This window comes from Colobus angolensis, unplaced genomic scaffold (assembly GCF_000951035.1).
Source record: "Colobus angolensis palliatus isolate OR3802 unplaced genomic scaffold, Cang.pa_1.0 Scaffold254, whole genome shotgun sequence".
NCBI classification, from domain to species: domain Eukaryota; kingdom Metazoa; phylum Chordata; class Mammalia; order Primates; family Cercopithecidae; genus Colobus; species Colobus angolensis.
The window spans coordinates 1769374-1780646 of NW_012115755.1; the positions used below are offsets into that span (position 1 = coordinate 1769374).

At 48.0% G+C, this 11273-nt stretch overlaps 1 protein-coding gene across 3 annotated transcripts in view; it reads left to right on the plus strand.

The window, feature by feature from the left end:
• The window catches only part of ZNF346 (zinc finger protein 346), a 57912-nt gene extending 48908 nt beyond the window's left edge, over nucleotides 1-9004 (plus strand). For all 3 annotated transcript variants that reach the window (XM_011946850.1, XM_011946852.1, XM_011946853.1), the window contains 2 exons: nucleotides 4757-4850; nucleotides 7552-9004. In XM_011946850.1, the coding sequence (XP_011802240.1) occupies nucleotides 4757-4850; nucleotides 7552-7639 (182 nt within the window). In that variant the 3' untranslated portion in view covers nucleotides 7640-9004. The remainder of the gene's footprint in view (nucleotides 1-4756; nucleotides 4851-7551) is intronic.
• Nucleotides 9005-11273: the final 2269 nt, after the last annotated feature.

An 11273-nucleotide genomic window follows, 5' to 3' on the forward strand; every position in this document is an offset into this window, starting at 1 on the left:
AAAAAGGATGAGTTCATGTCCTTTGTAGGGACATGGATGAAGCTGGAAACCATCATTCTGAGGAAACTATTGCAAGGACAGAAAACCAGACACCGCATGTTTTTACTCATAGGTGGGAATTGAACAATGAAAACACTTGGACACAGGGTGGGGTACATCACACACCGGGACCTGTCGTGGGGTGGGGGGAGGGGGGAGGGATAGCATTAGGAGATACACCTAATGTAAATGACAAGTTAATGAGTGCAGCACACCAACATGGCACATGTATACATATGTAACAAACCTGCACGTTGTACACATGTACCCTAGAACTTGAAGTATAATAAAATAAATTTTAAAAAATTATTACTGAATGGAATATTCATTTTATGCTAGTTATTTCAAGTTCTTAAATACATAGAGGAACGTACTATAGAAAGACCTCTGTCTATGGCTGGGTGTGGTGGCTCACACCTGTAATCTCAGCACTTTGGGAGGCCGAGACAAGTGGATCACCTGAGGTCAGGAGTTTGAGACCAGCCTGACCAACCTGGTGAAACCCCGTCTCCACTAAAAATACAAAAAATTAGCTGGGTGTGGTGGCGGGCGCCTGTAATCCCAGCAGGAGAATCACTTGAACCTGGGAGGCGGAGGTTGCAGTGAGCTGAGATCGCACCATTGCACTCCACCCTGGGTGACAAGAGTGAAACTCTGTCTCAAAAAAAAAAAAAAACACCTGTGTCTCTTTAAGTTTTGTTTTTTCTCTTTTTTTGGTCCTTATGTAGAACAAATAAAAACTCTAAAACTAAGTTGTATATTATCAAGTAGAGATGCAGGTGGCAATCAAGCCAAATAACATGACTTTAAAATCCCGTGTTCTTGGCCGGGTGCAGTAGCTCACACCTGTAATCCCAGCACTTTGGGAGGCCGAGGTGGGTGAATCATTTGAGGTCAGGAGTTGAACACCAGCCTGGTCAACATGGCAAAACCCTGTGTCTACTAAAAATGCAAAAACATTAACCGGGCATGTTGGCGTGCACCTGTAATCCCAACTTCTCCGGATGCTGAGGCAGGAGAATTGCTTGAGCCTGGGAGGCGGAGGTTGTTGTGAGCCAAGATTGTGCCACTGCACTCCAGTCTAGGCAACAAGGTGAGACCCTGTCTCAAAAAAATAAAAAGAAAAATCAGTTGTTTTTTTGTTGTGTTTTTTGAGACAGAATTTTGCTCTTGTTGCCCAGGCTGGAGTGCAATCGCGCAATCTTGGCTTACCGCAGCCTCCACCTCCTGGGTTCAAGCAGTTCTCCTGCCTCAGCCTCCCGAGTAGCTGGGATTACAGGCATGTGCCACCACGGCCGGCTAATTTTATATTTTTAGTAGAGACGGGGTTTCACCATGTCAGCCATGCTAGTCTCAGACTCCTGACCTCAGGTGATGTAGCCATCTCAGCCTCCCAAAGTGCTGGAATTACAGGTGTGAGTCACCGTGCCCAGCCTGAGATCATAGATTTTCAAGAGGACTTGGATTTGAAGAAAGTCAACACTTTTTTTATTTAAAAAAAAAAAAAAAGGCAGAGAGGCAGGGGTATTAGATCCCCTTTTAATAGGAATATATACATTATAATTTTAATTTCCACACATTCCTATAAATAGATATAATTTCGACCACTTCACAAAGAGGTTGAGACCCAGAGTGAATGGTTCGAGCTCATACAGCTGATAGGACCTTGATGTTAATAAATGTTGATATCACTATGGGTCTTTAGCTCTGTGTGGCTCCGAACCTTACACTCCTTCCACCTGCCTCCAGCTCTAAGCATACTTGGCAGGAGGCTTTCCAAGTATAGAATGTCTAGCAGAGGCACTGAGCCCCACTTCTATCCCCCTTCTTATTTACAGAGGTGGGCTGTTGACCTAGCATATGCAAGCAATGACTTCAACTGACAAGGATTCTACCTTAGCAAAGAATTCAGGTGTTTTTGTTTTTGTAGAGACGGTTTCACCATGTTGGCTAGGCTGGTCTGGAACTCCTGGCCTCAAGTGATCCACCCACCTTACCCTCCCAAAGTGCTGGGATTACAGGCATGAGCCCGGCCTATTTAGATTTGTTAACAGCTTGACTTCTCCCTGCTGGCTTCCTTCAAAGCCATTCATTCATTTCCTTCATTCATTTAGTCAAGTCATCTAACACTTCCTGATAGGAGCTATGGCCCAGGGCTTGGGCTCGGTGCTGTCACATTTCATTACCTGATGTAATCCTGACAATAACTCTGTTGAACAACTTTGATTATCACCGTTTTACAGATGAGGATATTCAAACCAGAAAGATGAAGTGATTTGCCCAGGGTTCCACACTAAAGAGTGGCAGAGCCTGAGCCCACATTGAAACCCAATGTAGTTCTGTGTTGGATCCAGAGACTAGTTCCTGAGGGTCCCTGACAAGTGTCTCATGGCAAGTATGGATCTACTGTAAGATGACCTAGGGTATCCAGATCCCATCGGGGCAAATGCATCATCTACCAAGCAGATCAAATAAGGCTTAGAGTGGTTTTATACTCCAGGCTTGCGTTTCTCTCATATTTACCAAAGAAGGTCAGAACTAAAACCTACATAGCATTCAGGCAAATCCTTCTTGCCCCCAGAGCATTGAATGTCCCCCCCAGGTTACTGAACTCCTTCTCTGCTTCACCCCATCACTTACTCTCCCTAATTAGGGTCTTGTCTCCCACTCAGTAGAGCTGGTTTCTGAGCCCCATGCTGGTCCCCTAGTTTCTTCAGCTTTTATATACAGGACAAGTTTTCAAGTCTTACTAAATTCATAGATAGTAAGTATTTATTGGACTTTTACCTAATATGTGCCAGGCATGGTGGTATATATGTAGTAAACGAGACAGGTATTGTCTATGTCCTTATGGAGCTTACAGTCTAGCAGAGAATACAGACATTGAGCAAATAGTTACAACAGTGACAAACTTTAGGAAAAAAGACAAATGCAAGACTGTGGGCGTAAAATGAAGGGAGATAAGGTGGGGGAGCAGGGATCAAGAAAGGACCCCAGAGGGCAAGTAGGATAGTGTGGGACATAGTGATGTGGAGGAAATGAGCAGGCATCCACGGATGACTTTGTGGGTCATGTTAGGGAGGTGGGCCTTTACCCTAAGAGCACTGGGAAGCCGTTGCCAGTTTGAGTTTTATGGGCAGATCATCCTGGTCCCAATGTGAAGAGGTTTGGAGCCTGGGCAACATGGCAAAACCCCATCTCTACAAAAAAAAGAAAATACAAAAATTACCCAGGTGTGGCCGGGCGCGGTGGCTCACACCTGTAATCCCAGCACTTTGGGAGGTTGAGGTGAGGTGGGTGGATCACGAGGACAGGAGTTCAAGACCAGCCTGGCCAACATGGTGAAACCCCGTCTCTACTAAAAATACAAAAGTTACCTGGGCATGGTGGTGCACACCTATAATCCCAGCTACTCGGGAGGCTGAGGCAGGAGAATCACTTGAACCCAGGAGGCGGAGGTGCCTCCACTGCACTCCAGCCTGGGCGATAGAATGAGACTCTGTCTCAAAAAAATCAAAAATAAGTTGTGGGGCTGGGCACGGTGGCTCAACGCCTATAATCCCAACACTTTGGGAGGAGACCAAGGCAAGCAGATCATCTGTGGTCAGGAGTTTGAAACCAGCCTGGCTAACATGGTGAAAACCTGTCTCTACTAAAAATAACAAAAATTAGCCAGGCATGGTGGCACGCACCTGTAGCCCCAGCTACTTGGGAGGCTGAGGCAGGAGAATCACTTGAACCCTGGAGGTGGAGGTTGCAGGGAGTGGAGATCATGCCATTGCACTCCAGCCTGGGCAACAAGAGCAAAACTCCGTCTCTAAATAAATAAGTTGTGGGCCGGGCACAGTGGTTCACTCCTGTAATCCCAGCACTTTGGGAGGCCGAGGCAGGCAGATCATGAGGTCAGGAGTTCAAGACCATCCTGGCTAACACGGTGAAACCCCGTCTCTACTAAAAATACAAAAAATTAGGTGGGTGTCGTGGCGGACGCCTGTAGTCCCAGCTACTCAGGAGGCTGAGGCAGGAGAATGGCGTGAACCTGGGAGGCGGAGCTTGCAGTGAGCCGAGATTGTGCCACTGCACTCCAGCCTGGCCACAGAGCTCAAAAAAAAAGAAAAAGAAAAGCTCAGAAAGGAAGGAATCTAGCTAAGGTCACATGAAAGCAGAACCAGCAGTTCAGTTCCCTCTCCTGGCTCCTCCCTCACTACCAGACCATGTGGGAAAAGCCACTTTGTCATTGGAGCAGCCCTGGTAAAGTGAGATACGGTCTGTGATTCCCAGGGTAGAAAGACAGATTGATTTTCATAACCAGCGTTCTCATTAATTACTGTTACTGCAAGCCCTAGGAGAGTGGCACCTTCCCAGAGATCTCTCAGTGAAGGGCATCCTTAATGAGGCCAGTTAGCACAGCCAAGGAAGAAAAGACACCAAATGTCACTTCTTTGTTCTGTCATTCTTTTGTCACTCAGCTAGTCTGGGCCAGGCTCTATGCTGGGACGGGGGACACGGGAATGAGGATGTTCCCAACCCCAGGAAGCACATAGGCATGCAGTCTGTGCCTCCTGAGCACTGTGGCCTCTGGGTTCTCATCAGGGCCAGCAACCTCACCTCGCCTCACCTATCAGTCCTTAGAAGGGCATTTGTACACTCTGAAAAGTAACAGTCTTCAGGTTACTTCTTACTGGATAACTAAGATCTTGATTTTGATGTGTTTCAGCTGGAAAGGGCTACCCCTGCAAAACATGTAAGATAGTGCTGAACTCCATAGAACAGTACCAAGCTCATGTCAGCGGCTTCAAACACAAGAACCAGTAAGTAACCATTTTTTGAAATTCTAGGATCCATAGCAGGAGCCCAGGACTTCTGCGTCAGAACAAAGCCAGGTAGTTCTGGGCCGAAATGGAATCCTGGCAGCCTTTTTCCGGTGAACAGAAGATAAATCATTTAACAGGAACAAGTGTCTCCTCTATATGTATTTCTCTACCAGCTTCTGTCCAGTCTTTGGACCTGTTGGGCTGAAGGTTTTAATAGAGAAGCATACATGATTTTCTTGGTGGAACCCTAAGAACACCTGGCTTTCCTGGTCTGTAGCACTCTGGGGAAGTGTTTTTCCACTGGCCTGGAGACCCTATCCTTTGCTGGCAGGAGTTCCCTCTATAGATCTTTATCAAATATGACCAGGCCTTCTCATTCATTAATCAAATATATATTGAGCATCTTCTGAATAGTGGCCAAGACAGACCCAGCCTCTGCTCTCATGACCTTATAGCCTGGTGGGAGGAAACAGACTAAGCAAGTAAACAACCGATAATCACACATTGTGATAAGGGTTTTGAAGGAACCAGGTGAACAGAGAGTTACCTGTTCATGGTAATCTTGGAAGTGACTAACATTCATTGAGCCCCTCTTCTGTTGCAGGCCATATTCAAGCATATTTTCTCAGGTAATCCTTCCAATCCTGAGAGGAAAGATAATTATTCCCATTTTACACATATGGACAACCAGCATTCAAAGTGGTGATGGGAATGAAGCAGGGTCATGATTCAAATTGAAGCCTATCTGGCCCACAGCATGCTCCTCCCAAGGCGTCAGGCTCAGAAGTAGGTTATGGAACCATTGATGTGAAGAGGATAGGGCCTGGTCTGGAGGGCCTACGTGGTTCTGTCCCTTCCTCTCTGAAGGGAAATGTGTGGTATGAGCAGTGTGCCACAACATAACCCTTTTTTTTTTTTGGTAGAGATGGGGTTTCACCACGTTGGCGAGGCTGATCTCAAACTCCTGAGCTCAAGTGATCCGCCCGCCTTGGCCTCCCAAAGTGTTGGGATTACAGGTGTGAGCCACTGCACCTGGCCCCAGCATAACCTTCTGAGATGGGTAGCAGAATTCCCATTTTACAGACAAGGAAACTGAGTTTCAGGCGGGCAAGCTGCTGAAATGTTTGTTTGACTTTGGTCATTGATTTTGCTTTGCTCACTGAGCTGAATGATTTAAAGTTGGTGGAAACACAGAGTATTGGTGTAAAAAATGTCCTTAAATCTCTCTACTCTGCCTGGAGTCTCCTCTCTCATACTGTAGCAGATCATCCTCTTTACCTGTGGATATGTTTTTTACTTTGGGGGTAATCTTAGGTATAGACTTGAGACAAGCCCCAGCAACTCAGTCCCACAGTGTTTCAGCATACATACCTCCCTTGCAGCTTGGATGATGGCAGTTACAACAGACAACCTGAAGCCAACCAGAGCCCCGCTGTGGGGCTACCCAGACCTGAAAGTGCTAGTGTTGTTCACTGATCTCTTGCTAAACTTTCCAGCAGTGTGACCTTGGAAAGTCTGCTTTGGAATTGTGACTTATTGACCTCCAGCAAGTCAATAAGTCTCTAATTCTCCTAATATGGGCAATGTAGTAAGACCCCATTTACAAAAAATAAAGTTAGCCAGGTGTGGCGATGCACACCTGTAGTCCCAACGACTTGAGAGGCTGAAGTGAGAGAATAGCTTGAGCCCAGGAGGTGGAGTGAGCTTTGAGTTGCAGTGAGCTATGATGGCACCACTGTACTCCAGCCTGGGTGCCTGAGTGAGATCCTGTCTCAAAATTTTTAAAAAGCCCCTAATCCTGTAAGGATAAAGCTATAATTTGTTGAACACCTGATTCAGTCTCATTAAATTCTCAACAAAAGATCTGAAATTAGGATATCCCCCCCACCACCTTTTACAACCAAAGAAAGTCTAATTATCACATAGGTTAATTGACTTGCCCAAGCTCACTTAGTTACTTGGAGTTAGACCTAGGATTCAAGCCTGTTTGACTTTGAAGCCCGTTCATTTTACTCTGCCACTAGCAAATGGAATGAGTTTGTATAGGGCCCTGTAAGCAGTGGTTTGGTATAGTGAAAAGGCATTGGCTACAGTCCTGAACCTACCACTTAAAAACATACTTTGCGGCCGGGTGCCGTGGCTCACGCCTGTAATCCCAGCACTTTGGGAGACCGAGGCGGGTGGATCACCTGAGGTAGGGAGTTGGAGACCAGCCTGGCCAACCTGGAGAAACCTTGTCTCTACTAAAAATACAAGTATCAGCCGGGCATGGTCGTGGGCGCCTATAATCCCAGCTACTTGGGAGGCTGAGTAACGAGAATCGCTTGAACCTGGGAGGCAGACATTGTAGTGAGCAGAGATCGCGCCACTGTACTCCTGCCTGGGCGACAAGAACGAGACTCAATCTCAGGAAAAAAAAAAAAAAAAAAAAAATACTATGGGCCAGCCACTTAAACTTTCTGAACTTTACTTTCCTTGTACATAAAATGAGGATGCTGTTCTCACCTGGCAGAATTGCCATGAGGATGGAATGATGGAAGCTAAGCATTCAGCATTCTGCCAGCCCACAGTGGACCTCAGTGAAGGAAAGGTGCCCTGCCTGTTACTCCAAGGCCCTAAAAGGGCAGTGCTGTCGTTGCAATAAGCCAATACAGCTGCCACACACTGACCCTGTTCCTTTGTTCCTTCTCAAATACAGGTCACCAAAAACAGTGGCATCATCCCTGGGCCAGATTCCAATGCAAAGGCAACCCATTCAGAAAGATTCAACCACCTTGGAAGACTAGAGGTGATTCTGCCCAGCATCCCATGTTGGGCCAGCCATGAGCCAGCTTCCCGTGACTGCTCAGCCCTTGGCTCCCTCTCACTCCTTGTTCTCACCAGGGAAGTACACAGGCCTGAGGCAGCATTGGGCCACAGACAGCCTCTGATTGGTCCAGGCTAATTCACTCCTGCTGCTCCCCTTTGGCAGGAGTCCTGTAGGTCATGACAGGGGAGGCAAGGGTATTAAGAGACTTGGGGTCTCACCGGGTGGTAGTTTGGAGGGTGGCTTTCCTCCTTCCCCAACCCCTTTGGGCCATAGGTGCTGAGGCCCCAGCCACCTGTCTTTCCTCTAAAGGTCAGTTTTGGGCCAGTTCCTGCAACTAAAGAACAGAGATCTCCCTGGGCTCTAGACATTTCCAGTGAAATGTGGAACTTTCATGCCAAACCTGGGCTGAGGCAGGAAACAGGAAATGGCTGCAACATGGAAGCTTGGAGCTAATACAACACTCTGCCTTCCCCCAGAAGGTGCAGGCTTTCCTGAGCCTTAGACCAGATATGGCCAGTTGCACAGGTTTCTGCCAACTGTGAAGTCTCCTCCTGGAGCGGTGACACAGTCTTGGCGGAGCATTGCTCCCCCCGCTGCCCTCTCCACGGTTCCTGAATGGTGCTAAGGATCTGCAGCAGTTAGCAACGAGCTGGGGCTGGGGGCGGCCTCTATGTCCACTGGGATTATAGGACACTCCAGTGGGGATGGGACCTTTCCCCTCCTCCATCAGAGGTGCTCTGACCCAAGGTCACATGGGAAAGTGCCCCACATGCAAGTCTCCCTGAGGGTTCTGTCCCTAAAGGCAAACTGCCTCATGCCAGCCAGCTGTGAGGTTCATTGCTACCCTCGGCCCTACTAGTCCTCTCTTCCCCCTTGTGCAGCAGACCACCTTGCCCAGGTTGCTGTGGTGCTAGCCTTCCCCATCATCCACCAGGCGATTTCTGGGTCCCAAGGAAAGAAATAGAGAGCTGATGCAGGTTTCTACAGTGAGGAGCAGGCATCCCCCAGGCCCCACACCCAGATTTCTCTGTCTTTACTGTTTTGTGGCCTGGGACTGAGTCCACAGGGATAGAGTTTTCCTTGTAGCTTTGAGGCAAGAATTCCAAGGAGTGTCACCATCAGAGGCTTCTCCTCATTGTGTCAGAGAAGCCCCAGCTGCTCTCGTGGCCTCCTTCCCCCACTCCCTATCCCTTCACCTGTGAAATGCCTTTGCTTTGCATATTGTGTGGATGTGTGTGTGTGTGTGTGTGTGTGTGTATGTGTGTGCTTATGTGTGTGTCTAATGCTCTGTCTCTTGGTCACTGAAGCATCCAAATAAAGAATTTCCCCCATGAGCCAGACTGCAACTTAACAGACCTAGGGTTTTGAGCCATATTGCCGCTGGATCTAGTATGTCTGTCTTGACCCCTCACCCCCACCCCATTCAGACCTCAGTAGTCCCCAGTAGTCATTTTAGGAGTTGGGACACAGTCAAGCACCCTGTGAAAGTCTCCCTTGAGTTCAGGTACCCTGAACTCAATACAGCCTCATCTTCTCATCCACTTTCTCCTGCTTCTTCTGTCACATAGGGCCTCATGAAGGTCTTTAAAGGGTTTAAGCTGGGGATCTGCTTTATGTTTGAGAGAATTCTATCTATTGTGTAAAGGAATGCAGGGAGGGGTAGGAAAGGAGACAAGGAGACCAGTATGGAAACTGTGTCCAGTATGGCTTTCCAGGCTAATCACTTAGGGCAGAGACCCAGCCTTATTCGTCTCTACTTCCTGATGTCCATAGTGGTGTGTCATGAAGTTTTATTGAATGAATGAATGAGGTGTATGAGGAGAGATGGTTTTTTCCACTCAGCTCTTACACAGTGATAGGTTTGTTCCATGGGACTTATCATAGGCCTAGTGATTCTTGAAAGAGCGTTTTCCATGACTCAAAAATGAGCTGAGGGCCGGGCGCAGTGGCTCAAGCCTGTAATCCCAGCACTTTGGGAGGCCGAGACGGGCAGATCACGAGGTCAGGAGATCGAGACCATCCTGGCTAACACGGTGAAACCCCGTCTCTACTAAAAAATACAAAAAACTATAGCTGGGTGTGGTGGCATGCACCTATAGTCCCAGTTGCTCAGGCTGATGCAGGAAAATCGCTTGAACCCAGGAGGTTGCAGTAAGCCAAGATCGTGCCACTGCACTCCAGCCTGGGTGACAGAGCGAGACTCCGTCTCAAAAAAAAAAAAAAAAAAATGAGCTGAGGAGTGTTACGGCCAGCTGTGGTGGCATGCACCTATAGTCCCAGTTGCTCAGGAGGCCAAGGCAGAAAGACCATTCAAACCCAGGAGTTGCAGCCTGTAGTATGCTATGATCATGCCTGTGAATAACCACTGCACTCTAGCCAGGGTAACATAACAAGACTCTATCTCCAAAAAAAAAAAGAAAGTATAAAAATAAATTTTAAGGCCGGGTGCCATGGCTCATGCCTGTAATCCAGGCACTTTAGGACGCCAAGGCAGGTGGATAACCTGAGATCAGGAGTTCCAGACCAGCCTGGCCAACATGGCAAAACCCTGTCTCTATAAAAAATGCAAAAATCAGCTGGGCATGGTGGCACGCATCTGTAGTCCCAGCTACTCGGGAGGCTGAGGCAGGAGAATCGCTTGAACACGGGAGGCGGAGGGTTGCAGTAAGCCGAAATCGTACCACTGCACTCCAGCCTAGGTGACAGAGGAGGACTCCTGTCTCCAAAAAAATAAATAAAGAAAATTAGCTGGGCATGGTGGCACGCATCTGTAGTCCCAGCTACTCGGGAGGCTGAGGCAGGAGAATCGCTTGAACACGGGAGGCGGAGGGTTGCAGTGAGCCGAAATCGTACCACTGCACTCCAGCCTAGGTGACAGAGGAGGACTCCTGTCTCCAAAAAAATAAATAAAGAATAAATTTTAAAAGAAGATAGCCGAGTGTGGTGGTGCATGCCTGTAGTCCTAGCTACCTGGAAGGGTGAGGCAGGAGGATTGCTTTAACCATGAGTTCAAGGCAGCAGTGAGCTATGATTATGCCACCGTACTCCAGTCTGGACAAAGAGCAAGAAAGACCCTGCCTCTAAAAATAATAATTTTTAAAATTTAAAAAAAGAAAGGGGTGTTATGGCCTCAAGAGCTCTTTGTCCATCCTTTCTTTAGACAGCCAGGTTTGAGGAAGGGTCCCAGGCAGCCTCAGCTCCCATTCAGCACCACTCAGCCCCTGCTCCTGGTCTGCTGTGAAAGGCTCTACACAGCCCCGGGGAGGTTCTCAGCTTCCCAAGCTCAGACTGCTCCAGCAATTCCCCAGGGTCCTTCTAAGCCACCTCTCATGTCGGATTCAGCCCCATCTACCAAGCAAGGAAATGAAGGGCAGGGGGTCAGTGGGCTATCATACCGTGAGCCTCCGGCCTGCAAGACCACTTTGTAGTCCCTGCTGGCTGTGTGGCCAGCCCTGTTGGTAAGGGGACCTAGAGATTAACACTTTCTTGCCCTTGGGGGTTCGCGCACGGTCAAAGATCATGATGACAATGATAAGAATGCCCAGGATGAGGAGCTGACTCAGCAAAGGGTATGAAAAAGCTGAAGAGGTTGGGAAGCTACCATTTGATCT